The sequence below is a fragment of the Anguilla rostrata genome, chromosome 15 (genome assembly GCF_018555375.3).
Source record: "Anguilla rostrata isolate EN2019 chromosome 15, ASM1855537v3, whole genome shotgun sequence".
Lineage (NCBI taxonomy): Eukaryota > Metazoa > Chordata > Actinopteri > Anguilliformes > Anguillidae > Anguilla > Anguilla rostrata.
The window spans coordinates 601688-622839 of NC_057947.1; the positions used below are offsets into that span (position 1 = coordinate 601688).

Consider the following 21152-nt stretch of genomic DNA (forward strand, 5'->3'; position numbering starts at 1 on the left):
AATGTCATATGGTGATGTAATGTAATGGTGTAATGTAATATGGTAATGCAATGATGTGATGTAATGTTGTAATTTAATGACGCAATATAATGTAATGTAATGACGTAATGTAATATGGTAGCGTAACAATGTTGTAATGTAATGATGTAATGTAATGTAATATGACTTAAGATAATGTAATGATGTGATGTAATGTTGTAATGTAATGTGGTAATGTGATGTTGTAATGTAATGATGTAATGTAAAATGGTTATGTTATGTTGTAATGTAATGATGTAATGTAATGCTGCTACGAATGTAGGTCCCCCATGGTAAAGCTGCCAGTTAAGAAACCAAAAAACTCTTTAACCCTCTTAAACACTTACAAGCAACACGGCTTCAGTAAAGTGCTTTATGCTGTGAAATGACAGTGCCTTGCAAGCAGCCGCTGAGGCTAAGAAATGCTATCACAGCTAGGCCAGGAGCCATGCTAGAACAGCTAGACCAGAGGATGTGCTAACACAGATAGGACACAGGACGTGCCAACACAGCTAGGACACAGGCGTGCCAACACAGCTAGGACAGGGACGTAACGCTAACACACAGCTAGACATGCGGACAGGTGCTAACACAGCTAAGCGACAGCTAGGCCAGAGGACGTGCTAACACAGCTAGGAACAGTGGAATCGCTACCTAACAGAGCAGGGACTTTAACAGCTGACACGACTTGGCTACTACGTTGGGAAGTCCATCTTTATTAACTTGTGAGCACATTCTTCAAAATCCAAGCTGTGGAAACAAAATTAAACATGATAATTTAATCATATGCCTTATGAGCACCACTTATGTACACACATTTGCAATTCATCACGACAGTAATTTTTCCTATAATTTTTCCAGTCATTCACAAAACCTCTTAAATTATAATTATTTTTGTTCTTAAAAATGCCCCTACATGGGATTCATGATGCATGTGCAGACCTTTTGTGCATATCCCAGGTGTATGAGATGATGAATGCTCGGTTTGTAAATTTTATGTGCAATCCTCTTCATATGATTAGCATAAGGAAACAGCCATGAACAAATCCAGATAAGACAAAAATGACGAATGCGGAAATGTTTGCCCAAACATTGTTACACAGTTTACACTCAAACGGGGTTGTGAATGAGGCCCATTCTGCATGTCTGCACACTTCCCAGCCTGTGCCCCAACCCCCCAACCTTTTCCAGCCATCACAAGCAAATCAATACAACACAAACAATGCAGCCTTGCTGTACAGACCATACGCTTCCTCATGCCATTTTACTGTCAAACACGCTGACAAATACATTTTCCCCCACAATGCGTTTCTCCTCATGTTCCACCAGCACTAATGCAGTCTAACTCAGTGAGCTAAGGGCCTGTGTGGCTAATCAATTTAGCTGGGACAGGCTATGGGCCTATGCTGGGGCTAATCGATTCAGCACAGCTGAGACAGGTTATGGGCCTATGCTGGGGCTAATCGATTCAGCACAGCTGAGACAGGCTATGGGCCTGTGCTGGGGCTAATCGATTCAGCACAGCTGTGACAGGCTATGGGCCTGTGCTGGGGCTTATCGATTCAGCACAGCTGAGACAGGCTACGGGCCTTTGCTGGGGCTAATCGATTCAAGCACAGCTGAGACAGGCTATGGGCCTGCTGGACAGGTTGTGGGGCTAATCGATTCAGCACAGCTGTGACAGGCTATGGGCGTGTGCTGGGGCTTATTGATTCAGCACAGCTGAGACAGGCTATGGGCCTGTGCTGGGCTAATCGATTCAGCACAGCTGTGACAGGCTATGGGCCTGTGCTGGACATGTCAGCGGGGCTAATCGATTCAGCACAGCTGAGACAGGCTATGGGCCTGTGCTGGGCTAATCGATTCAACACAGCTGAGAGGCTATGGGCCTGTGCTGGACAGGTTAGTGGGGCTAATCGATTCAGCACAGCTGAGAGGCTATGGGCCTGTGCTGGACAGGTTAGTGGGGCTAATCGATTCAGCACAGCTGAGAGGCTATGGGACCTGTGGACAGAGTGGGCGTTTGGGCAATCGATTCAGCACAGCTGAGAGTTAGGGCGTGCTGGAACCAGTAGTGGGCTAATCGATTCAGCACAGCTGAGAGGCTATGGCGTACCTCTGGAGAAGAGCTGGGCGAGTTAGCGCTCTGCACAGCACATTACATCCCCATAGGTTACAGGAACAGTGACTACAGTGACAACCCTCAGACTACAGTACAACACACCCCATTCCACCCCTCAGACTACAGTACAACACACTCCATTACACCCCTCAGACTACAGTACAACACACTCCATTACACCCCTCAGACTACAGTACAACACCTCATTACACCCCTCAGACTAAAGCACAACACACCCCATTACACCCCTCAGACTACAGTACAACACACCCCATTACACCCCTCAGACTACAGTACAACACACCCCATTACACCCCTCAGACTACAGCACAACACACCCCATTACAGCTCTCAGACTACAGTACAACACCTCATTACACCCCTCAGACTACAGTACAACACACTTCATTACAGCTCTCAGCCTACAGTACAACACACCCCATTACACCCCTCAGACTACAGTACAACACCTCATTACACCCCTCAGACAACACACCCCATTACAGCCCTCAGACTACAGTACAACACACCCCATTACACCCCTCAGACTACAGTACAACACACCCATTACAGCCTCAGCCTACAGTACAACACACCCATTACACCCCTCAGACTACAGTACAACACACTCCATTACACCCCTCAGACAACACACCCCATTACAGCCCTCAGACTACAGTACAACACCTCATTACACCCCTCAGACTAAAGCACAACACACCCCATTACACCCCTCAGACTACAGTACAACACACCCCATTACACCCCTCAGACTACAGTACAACACACCCCATTACACCCCTCAGACTACAGTACAACACACCCCATTACACCCCTCAGACTACAGTACAACACACTTCATTACAGCTCTCAGCCTACAGTACAACACACTCCATTACACCCCTCAGACAACACACCCCATTACACCCCTCAGACTACAGTATAAGTACACCTCTATTTCAGGTTTCCACTGCCAGCCCATTATTTATGGGCCACTCTAAATGTACATGTCTTATTAGGCCACTCTAAAAAGTTATGCGTCTAACCAGTTCCAATGTAAAACTCCAAAAAACGTAAACATGTTTGTCTAATAGGGCAAGAAATTCTTCAGCAGGAACTGAATGTTGACTGAGGGCTCAGTTTAGGCTCGGAGCAGACCTTTACCAGCGCCCTCTAATAACGCCTTCGTGGCCACGTCACAGTCCCTGCTGACACATCTGCGCCACACACACACCTGGACTGGATGGCCAGGTATATCGTGCGACGAAACGCGACCAGGTTCACTTCAGTCTTGTCAAAAATGGTGATCTTCTCTTGATCTGCAAAACAAAAATTAGAGCCAATACAGACCATGAGGGGAGAATGTTGAGGAGAAAGAGTAAACTACTGCAGGTGCATAACATTATCAGCATGAGAATCAGACGAAAATAGTTTAAAACAAACTTATGGGTATCACCCAATCGGCTAAGATCATGGCTGATATGATGACCCAACATTCATGGATCACTGATGCTCTAAATGAAGTGAAAATGTCAAGCTCAAACAGCAGCCCAATCACAGTCAACTGAACATCTTTTAGTACATATTAAATTATCTTTTTTATTTCACCAGTCAAACTCACAAGCAAAGCTATACCACGACTCTTTAGACCCTGCTTCATAATAAAGCATAAAAAATGGACATACTTTGTTACGTAAATAAATTGATACTTTTTCTTTGTAAGTTGACACTGCTCATCTCTTAGCTCCACGTATGCAGATGCTTGGGCTGCAGTGTCATTTGTTTGAGTGCAAAACAGGGAGGCATCAGCACTGGCCAATATCAAAAGGCTAATATCGCTTAATTGACATCGGCTCCACAATGTCCATAGTGTGCATCGCTGAAAATGGCACTTCTCCTGCAGGAGGCTAGTCTCTCGGAGAGTCATTTTGAATCTCTGCGAGGGAGGTTTCCATCCTGTAGCAATTAGCAGTGTGCAGGCCCCTCCCAGAGACTGCAGAACAAGAAGCATGGAGAGAAACACAATTTCACTGCGACAGTGTGCACATACCGTCTTCGCCCGCCTCTTCCTCCTCGTCGCCCTCTTCTTCATCACTGCCGTCAGCTTCGTCTCCTGAGCCCGAGTCAGAGCTGCCTTCGTCCAGGATCTCTGCACATCAGAGAAATGCAGGGTTCATCAGTATTATGACAATTATTATTACTCCATCTGAAATATCACAATCACGTAAACATTAACGTGTTTCGCTAACCAAGATCAAGATTCATTTTTTTTTTTCCTCCACAGTTTAATAACAGAAAAGAGAGCACTGAGGGACAGAACGGCTGAGGCTCAACCCGACAGTGAACTTCACACGGCGCTCAGTCCCTTACGAGCTCTGTTCAGAATGCCGCCATTCTTTCCGCTAAAAACAGGCAGCATTGTGATGCGTGTGGTGAAAGCATCACGTACTACCCGCTTGATTCAAACTAAAAGTGCAAAAGGGAGAAGAGACGACAGTGAAGCAACCGGTGCGAGCCGCCAACAGCCGCTGCTGGAAGCGTGCGTGCCCAACTTCCCCTCACCCTTTCTGATCGCTTTGTACTTCTCTTCATTCTCCAGAAAGTCAGGGTCCATCTTGAAGACATCTGGGGGAAAAAAAGCAGTTGCTTTTAGGGAGCACACATTCTACAGCAATTAAGCCACTGCGAGTGAGATGTACTCAGGGTCAATTTCCCATAACAGCACATTCAATAAGTGTTAGCATTAAGCATTGCCATTATTACGACAATAACTAGCAATAACCGCGACACCCAAACAGTCTCTAATGGACATTTCATTTAATGTACATTAAACACATTTGTCTTTGGAGCCACACAGAGAAAATGGCCACCAAGCAAGCAAAACAAACACTAATAAAAGCTAATACGACCTTGGCATCGGAAGTTCAGTTTACATGACTAAAAGAGTGTTGCAGTTCGTAGCCCTAAAAGTCAGTCAGCATTTTGGAGCCTTGGGTTCCCTTGGCAGATTTCCAATGCTTTTTCTCCACAGGGTTTTCAATTTAGTTAACTGATTAGTTGATTAATACTACTGACTGGCCAGAGATCCTGTGGGGGCAGCTGAGGGGGGGGGGGGGTGGGGGGCAGCTGAGGGGGGGGCTTGGGGGAAGCTGAGGGTGGGGGCTGCGGGCGGAGCGGAGGGGTGGGGGCTGCGGGCAGAGCTGAGGGGTGGGGGCTGTGGGGGAAGCTGAGGGGTGGGGGCTGCGGGCGGAGCTGAGGGGTGGGGGCTGCGGGCAGAGCTGAGTGGGAAATGTGGGCAGGGCAGCCCAGGGGGCGGAGCTCACTGAGAACATCCTCCTGGTTGTAGTCGTCCTCCAGAGGAAGCAGGTGTGTGAACTGGTCCTCCTCCTCCACCAGGTCCAGGCCCTCAGGGATAATCGGGTGGTCCTTGAAGCCATCCTTCCTGATGGCGAACATCACCTCTATCATGTACTGCACGCGCTTGTCGATCTCTGACTCGTGCAGGATGTTACGCAGACGCTCGAATATGGCTGCAGAGAAACAATCAATACAACAAGATGACTAGTGAAAAAATTTATAGAAACATGCAGGAGAAAGCAAAGAAAGAATTCAATAAAATACAGAGAAAAAGCATTAACAGCAATTGCTAAAAACAGAAAGGACACACTGAAAGTTAAGGAACCATTATTATAGAACAGCAGATATAAAAAAAGGCTGCAGTGTCCTTCAGAGCTGCATACTGGTGGGATGTCAGTGGCATCAATCAGTCCCGCTACAGGCTGCTTGATACATGCTGGTGGTGGTTGAGGTGAGATTCCCGAAATGAAAGGCGCTATACAAAGGCTGTGGGGCGTACCGTTGATGCCGCGAGGCGAGACCTCGGTCAGCTTCAGGCCGCACTCTTTCAGGAAGCTGATGGCCACCTCCACGCTGTCATCCGTGGGCCGCTCCAGCAGCAGGGTCAGCATCTCCAGACAGAGCACCTCGTGGGCCTGGGGTGGAGCATCCACCGCAGAGAACACAATCATTAGGGCTGCCTCCGCTAATGCTAATACCGCCACACACATTCAATCATTAGGGCTGCCTCCGCTAATACTAATACCGCCACACACATTCAATCATTAGGGCTGCCTCCGCTACTGCTAATACCGCCACACACTTACATTCAATCATTAGGGCTGCCTCCGCTAATGCTAATACCGCCACACACTTACATTCAACATTAGGGCTGCCTCCACTGATGCTAATACCGCCACACACATTCAATCATTAGGGCTGCCTGCGCTAATGCTAATACCGCCACACACTCACATTCAATCATTAGGGCTGCCTCCGCTAATGCTAATACCACCATACACATTCAATCATTAGGGCTGCCTCCGCTAATGCTAATACCACCATACACATTCAATCATTAGGGCTGCCTCCGTTAATGCTAATACCACCACACACATTCAAGCATTAGGGCTGCCTCCACTGATGCTAATACCGCCACACACATTCAATCATTAGGGCTGCCTCCGCTAATGCTAATACCGCCACACACATTCAATCATTAGGGCTGCCTCCGCTACTGCTAATACCGCCACACACATTCAATCATTAGGGCTGCCTCCGCTAATGCTAATACCGCCACACACTTACATTCAATCATTAGGGCTGCCTCCGCTAATGCTAATACCGCCACACGCATTCAATCATTAGGGCTGCCTCCGCTAATGCTAATACCGCCACACACATTCAATCATTAGGGCTGCCTCCGCTAATGCTAATACCGCCACACACTTACATTCAATCATTAGGGCTGCCTCCGCTAATGCTAATACCGCCACACACATTCAATCATTAGGGCTGCCTCCGCTAATGCTAATACCGCCACACACATTCAATCATTAGGGCTGCCTCCGCTAATGCTAATACCGCCACACACATTCAATCATTAGGGCTGCCTCCGCTAATGCTAATACCGCCACACACTTACATTCAATCATTAGGGCTGCCTCCACTAATGATAATACCGCCACAGACTTATGTTTAATCATTAGGGCTGCCTCTGTTACTGCTAATACCGCCACACACTTACATTCAATCATTAGGGCTGCCTCCGCTAATGAAATACCGCCACACCTTACATTCAATCATTAGGGCTGCCTCCGCTACTGCCAATACCGCCACACACATTCAATCATAGGCTGCCTCCACTAATGCTAATATCGCCACACACATTCAATCATTAGGGCTTGCCTCCGCTAATGCTAATACCGCCACACACTTACATTCAATCATTAGGGCTGCCTCCGCTACTGCCAATACCGCCACACACATTCAATCATAAGGCTGCCTACGCTAATAAATACCACAACACATTCAATATTAGGGTTGCTCACACTAATGCTGAATACCGCACACACTTACATTCAATCATTAGGCTGCCCGTTAATGCTAATACCACCACACACATTCAATCATTAGGGCTGCCTCCACTAATGCTAATACCGCCACACACATTCAATCATTAGGGCTGCCTCCGTTAATGCTAATACCACCACACACATTCAATCATTAGGGCTGCTTCCGCTAATGCTAATACCGCCACACACATTCAATCATATTAAAATTAAAATTAAAAACTTTCCAAGTAAAAATCAGTGTTGCATACAAAGAATCTGAGGTGGGAAAAGCATGTAAATTCAACTCATATCGCACGGAAATTAAAGAAAAAACATGAAACGAACCAATATTGTAGCTACCGATATAAAATACTAACTTTATAGACAAAATATTATCGTTATAACCGTGTCAAGAGTGTGAAACATTACTTTAACACGAACATGGGAATTTGAGACATCGACTGACCTTCTATGGCATAGCCTCCAACAGAGCATAAAAAAGTTAGCAGTAAAATTAGTAAAACTGATAAAACTTGGTGGTCATGCAACTTGACCAATAATTTCCCCTGAAATAAGTTTGACTGATGTGACTGGAGGAGATACGTGTCAGAATCTCATCGGTTGATGCACAGATGTTGGGTAACTATAATGCCTAATTATATAATATTTGCATTATAATGTTATTTGATACGTGTCAGAATCTCATCGGTTGATGCACAGATGCTGGGTAACTATAATGCCTAATTGCACATTAAGGTTTCTCCTTGTTAGCATGCCTTTCTTCCCACAAAGAAAAAGCACTTATTTTTTCTCAAAACCTGCCACGCGTGTGAATCATCCCCTCATGCGTGTAGGTCAGAGGGACTGCAAACACTTACCACATTCTGATTAATGAGGTGAGCCACAAACTTGGATGCTGTCAGACATTGTTGCTGAAAAAGGAGAAGGAGAAGGGTCTCAGATTCAACTGCAGGTTGTCCTGTTGACGAGTTTGCGGTACTATTGTCCTACCTTGGAATCGAACCTCTGGGTTACAAGACCAACACCTTACCCATTATACTACACTGCCACCCACAGAGAGCAGTAAATGATGAAGAAATTGCAGTTTTGCAGTGACATTGCAGCAAGTACTCTGGCAACGAATTTGCAGTGAACTTGTTGCAGTGGAAATATGCCATGATGAATTTGCAGAGAGCATTTTACAGTGGAATTATGCCGTGATGAATCTGCAGTGAGCATTTTACAGTGGAAATATGCCGTGATGAATTTCCAGTGAGCAAGTTAGTGTGGATTTTGCAGTGAGCACATTAACATTAGTGGGGATTTCACCGGGAGCAGGTTAGTGTGGATTTTGCAGTGAGCGCGTTAGTGGGGATTTTGCAGTGAACGCGTTAGTGGGGATTCTGCAGTGAGCATGTTAGTGTGGATTTTGCAGTGAGCACGTTAGTGTGGATTTTGCAGTGAACAGGTTAGAGGGGATTTTGCAGTGAACAGGTTAGAGGGGATTTTGCAGTGAGCAAGTTAGTGGGGATTTTGCAGTGAGCATGTTAGTGTGGATTTTACAGTGAGCACGTTAGTGTGGATTTTACAGTGAGCACGTTAGTGTGGATTTTGCAGTGAGCACGTTAGTGGGGATTTTGCAGTGAGCACGTTAGTGGGGATTTTGCAGTGAGCACGTTAGTGGGGATTTTGCAGTGAGCAGGTTAGTGTGGATTTTGCAGTGAGCACGTTAGTGTGGATTTTGCAGTGAGCAGGTTAGTGTGGATTTTACAGTGAGCATGTTAGTGTGGATTTTGCAGTGAGCAGGTTAGAGGGGATTTTTCAGGGAACATGTTAGTGTGGATTTTGCAGTGAGCAGGTTAGTGGGGATTTTACAGTGAGCACATTAGTGTGGAATTTGCAGTGAACAGGTTAGAGGGGATTCTGCAGTGAGCACGTTAGTGTGTATTTTGCAGTGAGCACGTTAGTGTGGATTTTGCAGTGAGCAGGTTAGAGGGGATTTTGCAGTGAGCAGGTTAGTGTGGATTTTGCAGTGAGCAGGTTAGTGGGGATTTTGCAGTGAACAGGTTAGTGTGGATTTTGCCGTGAGCACGTTAGTGTGGATTTTGCAGTGAGAAGGTTAGAGGGGATTTTGCAGGGAGCACGTTAGTGTGGATTTTACAGTGAGCACGTTAGTGTGGATTTTACAGTGAGCACGTTAGTGTGGATTTTGCAGTGAGCAGGTTAGTGTGGATTTTGCAGTGAGCAGGTTAGTGTGGATTTTACAGTGAGCACGTTAGTGTGGATTTTGCAGTGAGCACGTTAGTGTGGATTTTACAGTGAGCACGTTAGTGTGGATTTTGCAGTGAGCATGTTAGTGTGGATTTTGCAGTGAGCAAGTTAGAGGGGATTTTGCAGTGAACAGGTTAGTGTGGATTTTGCAGTGAGCAGGTTAGTGTGGATTTTGCAGTGAGCAGGTTAGTGTGGATTTTGCAGTGAGCAGGTTAGAGGGGATTTTGCAGTGAGCACGTTAGTGTGGACTTTTGCAGTGGAAATCCCTGCAGCGGCTAGCTCTGCCTCACCTTGTCGTTCCTCCTGTAGCCCTTGCGGAAGTTCAGGATGAGTCTCCTCAGAATGAGCTCTCCGATCTGGGGGAACTTGGAGTTGATGATGGACACCACAGCAGCATAGACGTGAGTGAAAATGGGGGATGCACTCTGAGCTTGGAGAACCGACCGAGAGAGGAGCCCCCTGCAGGACAGACACACAAACTGCACCCTCACAGCTCTGAACTACAATATACTGCACAACACACACACACACACACACAAGGGAGCGTATACATGGGCACACGCTCACACACGCTCACACACACACACGCACACGCACACGCACAGGCACGCGCACGCGCACGCGCACGCGCACACACGCTCTCTCACACACATACACACACAGTGCTATGAACCACACTGCAGGACACACATCATCTCACGTGTATACATGCAAAGCAATGGATGCACTGCCCAACACGTGCACAAGCGTGCACACGCCACTCTGGATCACAATCCATTACACGATACACATGCACATGCACCCCGGAACAAACTGCTCTGGATCACAATGCACTGCACTAAACCACTCTAAAAGCTAAGCAGTAAAAACATTTTATTTTTAAAACAACTCATCAAAAGGCAAAAACACACCAGCTGTGCACTGTTCAGACAGAGACCGAAACAGTTTTGAGTTGCAGAATACGACACCCCGAAGGGCTAGTGCTGTAAGGATGTTCTCTGGAATAGGATTTACCCTGAAGCTAACAGGGCTAGCAATGTAAGGATTCTGTAGATTGAGATTTACCCTGAAGCTAACAGGGCTAGCAATGTAAGGATTCTATGGAGTGAGATTTACCCTGAAGCTAACAGGGCTAGCAATGTAAGGATTCTGTAGATTGAGATTTACCCTGAAGCTAACAGGGCTAGCAATGTAAGGATTCTGTAGATTGAGATTTACCCTGAAGCTAACAGGGCTAGCAATGTAAGGATTCTGTAGAGTGGGATTTACCCTGAAGCTAACACGGCTAGCGCTGTAAGGATTCTGTAGAATGGGATTTACCCTGAAGCTAACAGGGCCAGCGCTGTAAGGATTCTGTAGAATGGGAAGCTAACAGGGCTAGCACCTACCTGCCCCTCACGATGTTCTCTTGCAGAAGCTCGTGGATGATGTTGGCAATGTTGGACACGTTGACTTTATTAATGAGACCATTGATGGACTTCTTCAGTGCCTCCCAGCTCATTCTTTGGAAAGCCAGACTGCAAAGAACCACAAGAAGCATGACCAAAAAAAACGTAACGTCAGACACAATGTGTCTTTTGAAAATAAGGGTTTTTATGAAAATGTAAACTGAGAAATGGAATGACTACACGTAACCACTTTCAATGAGGCACGAGTTTTTAAATCACGAGGACACATTGCTGCAGGGGCTTCACCACCTCTATATCTGCTTGGCTAAGTAAGACCTCAGAGGAAAATTCACCCAAAAAAAAACGTTTTTTGCTGCTGACGGGAACACAAATACCCAGACTACAATATGCGTAACAGGGTAGCGCATATACAATTTGGACAAATCATTCCCGATAACTTAGATGAGAGGAAAACCACTCCTTTTTAATAGAAAATACACACTGGCATTCAAGCAATTAGAGAAACCTGTCATTAGCTTAGTATTTTTCTAAATTAGCCATCCGTATACATGCAGGAACAAAATTTAGTGTGACGACAGCAATGTTCCCATTTTGAGGTTCATCCTGAAAGATGAAGCGCGCACTCATTTCCCCTTTCCCTCCACCTCCCATAGTTCCAAGCCTGTCTGCACAAGTTAACTTGCATTTAGTGCTTTACTGATGTTGCTGACCCTGGCTGGTCTGGACACATTTGTTAGCCAGGTCTAGCTCAGTTGCTCTGGGTAAAAGCACCAGCTAAATGAACGCACTGTAGGGTAATAAAATGAGGACAGAGAAGCTGAGCTCATGTTAATCGTATGGACCTCAGGTGTTTGTCCACTGTGTTCTTGGCTATAAGTAGTTGTACAAAATTAGTATTGTAACTTACTGAACCTGTGTTTTGTAGTTGTCCAATGACCATAATATGCACTTTTTGTACGTCGCTTTGGATAAAAGCGTCTGCTAAATAAATGTAATGTAATGTAAAGCACCGAGCCACCCAGAGCATTTAACCTCTATTAATGCATGCCGACAGGGAACGTCCTTCTCACACACTCCCGAGAGCATAAGGCAGGGCGTCCTTTAAAACACCCACTCCCCCTCCGTTAAAGACATCCTCTCATATTCAGCTCAATTCCGCAGGGGTGCTACGCCTCAAGCTGAATCTCTTTCGGGGCGAACCAAATCTCTTTCCATTCCTAAAACCAAATTGCAACGCAGCTCCAGTTACCTCAGTCAAACCTCTTTGAATAATGCAAATGTGTTCAAAAGGAAATTTACTTACCAATAAAAAAATGCAGGGTTTGACATTAGTTTTTGCCACACTTCCCAACTCCATTTGGTAAGAACTGCCTACATTAAATTTAATTAAATAAATTCATACTAAATTTATAGAAAGGTTTACCTTTTTGGGCTAGGCTCCTTAGTTCCAGTGAAGGCAAATCTTAATGCTACAGCATACAATCACATTCTAGACGATTCTGTGCTTCCCCAACAGTTTGGGGAAAGCCCTTTCCTGTTTCAACATGACAATGCCCCTGGGCACACACCGAGGTCCATATAGAAATGGTTTTGTCAAGAACGGTGTGGAAGAATTTGACTGGTCTGCACAAAGCCCTGACCTCAACCCCATCCAGCACCATTGGGATCAACTGGAAAGACGACTGCGAGCCAGGCCTAATTGCCCAATTAGTGCCCATTCTGCCCATTAATGCTATTCTGGTTGCATGGAAGCAAATTCCTGCAGCAATGCAGGTTATTATAACAGCAAATGGTGGACCAGCTCCATATTAATGGCCGTAATTTTGGATGAGATTTTAAATGTCAGGTGTCTACACACTTTTAGCCATGTAGTGCATTTGCACAACCGCTGATAGCGTTGCTAGCTTCAAAGTGAAAACTTTAAACGTGAACGAAAAGTCTACAACAAGACATCATGTGCCCTAGATAACTTTTTAAAGATAATGCAATTGTTCTCGGTGCATGTCATCATTGTACTGTGGCCAATGAAAACTCCGGAAAATCAACAAAAAAGAAATCATAATAAATAAATAAATAAATAAATGAATGAATAAATAGTTACTGCACGGGGTAGAAAAGAAGGCTAGTGGCACTGCAGTAAGGTTGTCCTCTATACAAAGAAGCGCACTCCGAGTTGTGATGCGTAACTTGCTCCGCAGAAAGTGGTCAGTGGTAAGCTAGGATTATGCAGCGACGTGTTTCATGTCTACCGTGGCAATGTAACATTATGTGATCATTAAAGTTTCTGTCTCGCACGTTAACAGGTTGTTAATGTTTGTCACTAGAGATGTTTTAAGGAAACAGTCAAGTTAATTTACAGAAATGGTTGTCTTTTTTAAAGTTGTATAGATGTTCTGCCTGAGAGCGGGCATGCTATACTGTAGGGTGCTTGATAGTGTGGTCTCGTAAGTGTTGGAATGGAGTGGAGTATCTTGGCTGACCTGCTCTTGTCGGTGATTTGTGCCTGCATCATGCGCAGTCTGGCGGGGGGGATGTAGGCCCCACCCGTGCGGGTCAGGATGGGGTCCAGCTCCTCCTTCTTCTTCTTGACGGGGGGCTCTTCCACGGGGGGGTCGTCCCTCTGCGCGGGGGAGGCCGAGCGGCCCCGCCGCCGAGGCTCTGCCTCCCTGTCCCAGCTGGAGCGGCGCTCCCGATACCGCTCTCTGCTGGAGTACCGCCCCCTCGACCTGATTAGACAGAGCGTGGTGGGAACAGCCAATACAGCAGGGCAGAAAATAATTACACAACGGGGAGAACTGCACATCTAGCTCAGCCATTCACCTACAGTCTACAGCGGCTTCTTCAACTTCTTCATAGGGGTTTTTATTTTTCCTGTTTCAATGATGCAAATGGATCCAACATTCCCCACAAACCATTTATATAAGTGTGTATTAAGTGTGTGCAAACAGTTTAGAAATAGTAGTACAGTGTGCTAGCAGGCATGAACCACATTGTGGTGCTGTTAGAACATTACACTTGCTCATTGTTCCCTAGTGGGAGGTAGGCAGGATGGGGACGGTGCCATACTTTTAGCGCACATTTTAAACGTTTGTCAATGACCAAAGGGCCGAGAGTGCTGCCACCATTCAGGGCGGTGCACTGAGCCCCAGGACGGAGCTCCAGGACGGGGCCCCAGGACAGAGCTCCAGGATGAAGCTCCAGGACGGGGCCCCAGGACGGGCCAGCTCCCCCCCCCCCGGCCCTGTGCGGCCCAGGGCTCGCTCCCTTCCCCCCCCCACCAGGGTACTCTCTGTACTGTGATCTCGTCTCTCCCCATAACCCCATCCAAATAAAGCTGAGGTGAGAAACGCAGACGGAGGGCAGATTGTCCGTAACGTAAATTATGAGTTGGACCATAGTGGGCTGCTATACTTGGGCTGGGACACACTGGCCGAGTGTAAGACGGGCCCACGTTTAGTCTCAGAATGCAATCCCTCTCACCTGTCACGGTTTCTCCCGGCGCCATAGTAACCTCTGCCGTGACGACGCCCCCGCTCCTCAGACCGCTCCCTGTCCTGACTGTGAGGGGACCGGGACCGGGACCTGGACCTGGACCTGGACCTGGACCGCCCCCGCTCTCTGTGTCTGGAACACACCCATCACTACATTCACCAATGCTGAACTTTTACCAAACAATAACCTCGTTTGACCTCTGGGGTATTCTGTATGGATTTACCTGTGAGGTATTCTGTATGGATTTACCTGTGGGGTATTCTGTATGGATTTACCTGTGAGGTATTCTGTATGGATTTACCTGTGGGGTATTCTGTATGGATTTACCTGTGGGGTATTCTGTATAGATTTACCTGTGAGGTATTCTGTATGGATTTACCTGTGCGGTATTCTGTATGGATTTACCTGTGCGGTATTCTGTATGGATTTACCTGTGGGGTATTCTGTATGGATTTACCCGTGGGGTATTCTGTATGGATTTACCTGTGGGGTATTCTGTATGGATTTACCTGTGGGGTATTCTGTATGGATTTACCTGTGGGGTATTCTGTATGGATTTACCTGTGGGGTATTCTGTATGGATTTACCTGTGGGGTATTCTGTATAGATTTACCTGTGAGGTATTCTGTATGGATTTACCTGTGTGGTGTTCTGTATAGTTCAATAACATCATAATTCTAACTAATTTATAATATCCAGGGGAACAAAGAACACATACTGAAAGCAGGAGTGTAAGGGTTGAAGAGCAGGGAGATGAAAGGCTCACAGGTACCTATACTCTGCAGAGGAGCTCCTACGTCGGTTCCTGCTGCCGTCATCAGACCCACGCTGTAAAAGACACAGAAACGCCGTCAGCACAAACTCCAGCCTATCATCCAGCACTGCCAGCACTCAGCACACACTCAGGACTACCACCCAGCACTGCCAGCACTCAGCACACACTCAGGACTACCACCCAGCACTGCCAGCACTCAGCACACACTCAGGACTACAACCCAGCACTGCCAGCACTCAGCACACACTCAGGACTACCACCCAGCACTGCCAGCACTCAGCACACACTCAGGACTACCACCCAGCACTGCCAGCACTCAGCACACACTCAGGACTACCACCCAGCACTGCCAGCACTCAGCACACACTCAGGACTACCACCCAGCACTGCCAGCACTCAGCACACACTCAGGACTACCACCCAGCACTGCCAGCACTCAGCACACACTCAGGACTACCACCCAGCACTGCCAGCATTCAGCACACACTCAGGACTACAACCCAGCACTGCCAGCACTCAGCACACACTCAGGACTACCACCCAGCACTGCCAGCACTCAGCACACACTCAGGACTACCACCCAGCACTGCCAGCACTCAGCACACACTCAGGACTACCACCCAGCACTGCCAGCACTCAGCACACACTCATTGCGGCCCCACTGCTCACCCTGATCTGGGCCACGCTGCTCTTCATCCTGCGGCCCTCGCCCTCCTCGCTGTCGGTATCTCCGCTGGTATCGCTGTCCGAGTCGCTGGGCCCGGACCCCCCTCTGGAGCTCCCACTCCTCCCCACGTCTGCCGGGCTAGCCTGGCCGCCCACCCCGCTTTCTGCAACTGACAGACAGACAGATAAAGGGCACTGAAACCTCTGGACAGTCGCTGTAACACAGACTGAATATGGGTGCAGAGGCATATTTAGTGATAAGAGAGACAATTTTTTATGAGGCGTTTTCGCCTGAAAAGCAGCAGCGCTGTGTGTGCTGGTGTGACTCATGAAGGCAGACTGATAAAGTACAGCAAAAAGAAGCAGATGCACTGCCACTCAACCCATATTCAACTCCCAGAACCCACCTCTGCTCACTGCCACACAACCCCTACTCAACTCCCATAACCCACCTCTGCTCACTGCCACACAACCCCTATTCAACTCCCATAACCCTCTTGCACTCACTGCCACTCATCCCCTATTGAACTCCCATAACCCTCCTGCGCTCACTGCCACTCATCCCCTATTCAACTCCCATAACCCTCCAGCACTCACTGCCACTCAACCCCTATTAAACTCCCACAACCCACCTCCGCTCACTGCCACTCATCCCCTATTCAACTCCCATAACCCTCATGCACTCACTGCCACTAAACCCCTATTCAATGAATGACTATACTAATATATTGTCATATGTCATTTTCCCTATATCAGTGGTGGACACATCCATTTATGATCAAAAATTAACTTAAAGCCAGACTGTGTGGTGCAGTTTGTAAGGCGACCGACTACGAACCAATCCCCAGCTGGAGGAGAGAGTTCATTTAGAGCTTTGCGCCTCAAACCACGGCTCACCAATCTTACTGCAGCTCATTCTGTCACCGTCTCCTTGTGCCGAGGGACTCCGGCTCCGGCCTCTGCTTCGGCTCCGGCTCCTGCTCCGATCCAGACTCTGACTCCGGCTATGATCCCGGCTCTGACTCCGACTCCCATCGCGACTCCGGCTCCGGCTCCTCTGGAGCTGCTCCATGGCCACAGAAGCAGGAGGCTGGAAGACACAGAACACAGTCGCTGCATTCAAACCACTGACTGCATGAGACAGCATGCTCAAACACTGCCAAATCTGCACAACTCAATGTAAAACTCACACACCGCTGCCCCTGCACAACTCACGCACTGCACAACACACTGTACAACTCACACACTGCTGCCGCTGCACAACTCACGCACTGCACAACACACTGAACAACTTACACACTGCTGGTCTGTAGGTAATCAGAGCACCAGGTACAATTTTCTCATGAAAATGTGAGCATTGTTGGGCTGAATGGCCTGTTCTTGTTATGTTATTGCTATGTTATAACTTAATGGAGTCGGATACAATTAAAACCAAAGTACACGCAATCCGGTGTTGCATTCATACCCATTGTAATAGAGGTGGGGAATAACTGTACCAGTAAAAGCTGTGTAATGTGTGTTTACAGGTTTACTTCTGCACATACATCAAGGAAACATGGTTCCAATGTGAGACCAGCCAAATTCTCAGATTATGAAACAAGGGGCTTTATTCGTGAAAAAGACAGTAGGTAAACATTGAGGCACAGGCAACTTTGTAACTCAGGCTGGATTCACACCAGATCAGGCAATGCGGCAAAAACAGCAGTCTTTACATTCATTTGAATGGGGGTAGTGCATTTAGGCTGCGGGAGTGGGGACCGCAAGGGGTGCAGAAAAACACGCAGCGGCCTGCGGGAAGTAGAACCAGAATCAACTTTTGCCGTAACGCAACCTGAGTCATGCTGTGGTGGCCAATCACGTAAGTTGTTCAAATTACCACGTACCAGTCCGCTGTTTACCGAGCAACTGTCAGATGAATTACTGATGTGATTCATTTCCTAAGATTTGATTTTATGTTCGTGATTTGACAGTACCGGGTAATGGGACAAGTACCGAAACAATAGTTACTAGCTAGATATCAATTCTGAACGTTGGAATTAAGCTGGATAAAAAAGATTAGCTATTTAGCAGTTCTTGCATGCTAGTTTATTGTACCTAGCACTATGGAGTTCATGGACCAAACGATGATACTCTCCCAGTTGTGTCCTCGCTTGGTTTATTTCATGTACCCAGCTTCAACGTCTGCATCTGGCTTGCAGTCTACGCTGCAAAATAACGATAGCAAGAAGCTTCCTTCAGTTTGTGTACATTTGTTTGAGTTAGCGGACAGGAAATGGTCGGGGGGTTAAAGTTCACAACACGACGTCACACAAATGGGCCATGTTGTGACACGCCCACACTTCCGCACAACCCTGCGGGAAAGTGCCGGATTGCCTGATCTGGTGTGAATGCAGCCTTACCATGAATTAAGTTATGGGAACATCAAAAACGATTAAGAAAGCTGCTTTTGTTTGTCAACAACCAAGCAAGCTTTTACAAGGCAAATAGCCTATGATACAGACCAATCTAATATGTGCTTATTATCAATACCGGGTGGCTGTTTCTTTTTCACTTGGAGCATCTTCATGTCAACACAGAAAGCAAATTAGCTGAGCATATTTCCCATAAACCGCTGAACTTAAAGTCAAATTCACTGATGCGTAAAATGTAGTTCTTTGTAAGTATTATACACCATTTAAAATGTCAAAGGTCTCCCCAAAAGGACACTACATGCATATGGTTTTTGACACCATCTAGAGTCCCTAATCTGACCCCATGTGTCCCCATGACCTCCATGGGTATCAACCCTCTCATTTTCTCTTAAGAAACATACAACAGAAAAAAGCACGTCTGATATCGTAACTCAGTCAAAGACAGCATAACTCTAACAGCTGTTAGGCTACATTTATAGAGATGGGGACATGATGTTTTTTTTTTGTTGTTGTTGTTTTTCTTGGTCACCAAGAATCCAATTCCCGCTAGAACACACTCGGAATAATATACTAAATTTTCAAGAGCTAAAGGAGATACTTTGATTGACAGCCCCCGTGTTATCATAAGGACAAAAAATATAAATCGGTAAATAAATATATACAGAAATGAATAATTTTTAAAAAATAATTAAATGGATGCAGAAACACACATTTTTGTCTACTAATTCATTTCGGTGCACATTCAATTATTTAGACATTTTTCTTGCATGTAGTTTTTTTTTTTTTTTCTTTTCTTTTTACCGCAGGTCGATTTGCTCATTCTAACGTTACCCTGTTGGCGAGAGAAGACATGTCGCACGCATAAAGGCACATCAACAGCGTAACCGTGTGTCGCGCTCACTACCTACAGAAAAGCCAAACCAAACTCAATCGCAATCACTCACTATTTGGCAAAAATAGTGATAAAAACTTAAGTTATTGTTTCAGCGTCAATATTGTCAACTACCAGTTATTGCAGTTATAAACGCAGTAATAGCGTTTGCATGGTACAGCATCATTAGCTAGCTACCATGTACAGACTGATAACCCACAACGACCAAGAGCGAGCTAACGTTATCTTCAGCGTCAACAATGCAACAAATAAATACTGGGAAATCTTGTTATTAACTGCTGTTTTCGTGTTAAATAGCGTCACTCGCTAACATAACACAGACCCAACTTGCTTGTTGTAGTTAACTACATCTGCCTGGCTACAGCGGCTAAACTCGAGAAAGATGGGAAGTAAGACTATGGTAGTCACAGTTGTGTACTTCTCCAAATAGCGTTAGATTTATGGCAGTAAGGTATATATAAATACGTCGATGGGCTCGTTCCAACTGATCTAACTAGCTAACTATTAGCCAACTAAGGCTGGTTGACATGCAGCGCTGAAAGAGTAATGCAGCTAGACCTGGCTAGCTAAGACATACAACTTTATAAACGGGTCAAAGCTATAATACGACTTAACGTAATCTACCTAGTTTAGCAGTTAGTAGTATAGTTAATCATGTAACTGTCTGCAATATATTTACGGACACGCAACGAATAAATACGCCGTTGCAGCAGCATCTTCAGTAGATCGCCGTGTAAAAGTAGTAACCGAGGCCTTACTTCGCTCTGAGGGAAGAAGGCCCATAAACACATGGGACAATTAAAGCTTTCAGTAATGACCATATACAATATGAATACTAATACTGCATATACAATCTTACTTGTTGAGTATATAGTTTGCAATGTTAAAGGTGTAATTCAGAAACTCAGTTTAATCAAATGTTTAATTTTTACCTCCTCTTTTGAAGCAGAGTTAATCAGATTTTCAACTTCAGCATCGTTGGATTGCGCCGCCATTTTTCCTGTTGCTCTACGGATGCCGTGACGGTCGGAGTGCCCCAGACCTGGGGACCAGGGATTGCTATTCTCCGTGAAGCTCATACACTCCAGTGGTTACTCGAGGTATTGCAGTTTAATCAGCCGCTGGTGCCAAAACGAAAATTTCCCCATTGAAGTCCATTTAAAACTAGGAATTTACCCAGGCCAAATTAAATTATTTTGGACAGTACTTTTAAGCTCTAAAATTTCTTGACATCAAACTAATTACTCTCCAGGCACCTATTTGTTTCTGAGTCCCACAGAAGAAGATAAAATATTTATTTCGTTCCAATTTGGTCTGAATGGTTGTACGTCACACTGCGCGCAACTGCTTTTAACGTGCACACCGGCGAATGAACGTGTAGGAGATTGTGATTGACTCATCCATACTGAGGGTTGAACTGAGCGTTGCCTGCACGGAACCGATGTATCAGAATAAGCCCAGCATTAAATCTTGACCTACGATTACAAGAATCCACTGCCATTACTATTTTGATCATATTGTAATTTTGATATTATTAATGTCTGTCTGACAGGAAGCAGCACGTGAAGCTGGGGAAACACACGTCCCTGACTCCCGGACCATCAGCACTCTACTCTTCTCCCTGTACACAAACAGCAGCACCTCCAGTCATCAGTCAGTCAAGCTCCTGAAGTTTGCAGATGACACCACCCTCATTGGGGTAATCT

At 46.2% G+C, this 21152-nt stretch overlaps 1 protein-coding gene across 1 annotated transcript in view; it reads right to left on the reverse strand.

The window, feature by feature from the left end:
• Nucleotides 1–20730, reverse strand: part of cwc22 (CWC22 spliceosome associated protein homolog) — a 34513-nt gene extending 13783 nt beyond the window's left edge. Inside the window, exons 1-15 of the mRNA XM_064309811.1 lie at nt 20379–20730; nt 17041–17233; nt 16147–16313; nt 15475–15530; nt 14691–14834; nt 13691–13936; nt 11190–11318; nt 10092–10260; nt 8409–8462; nt 5997–6132; nt 5464–5670; nt 4703–4765; nt 4191–4289; nt 3375–3459; nt 718–768 (exon numbers count right to left, since the gene is read on the reverse strand). Coding sequence (XP_064165881.1) covers nt 718–768; nt 3375–3459; nt 4191–4289; nt 4703–4765; nt 5464–5670; nt 5997–6132; nt 8409–8462; nt 10092–10260; nt 11190–11318; nt 13691–13936; nt 14691–14834; nt 15475–15530; nt 16147–16313; nt 17041–17233; nt 20379–20525 — 1946 coding nt within the window. The 5' untranslated portion in view covers nt 20526–20730. The remainder of the gene's footprint in view (nt 1–717; nt 769–3374; nt 3460–4190; nt 4290–4702; nt 4766–5463; nt 5671–5996; nt 6133–8408; nt 8463–10091; nt 10261–11189; nt 11319–13690; nt 13937–14690; nt 14835–15474; nt 15531–16146; nt 16314–17040; nt 17234–20378) is intronic.
• Between the last annotated feature and the right edge of the window lie 422 nt (nt 20731–21152).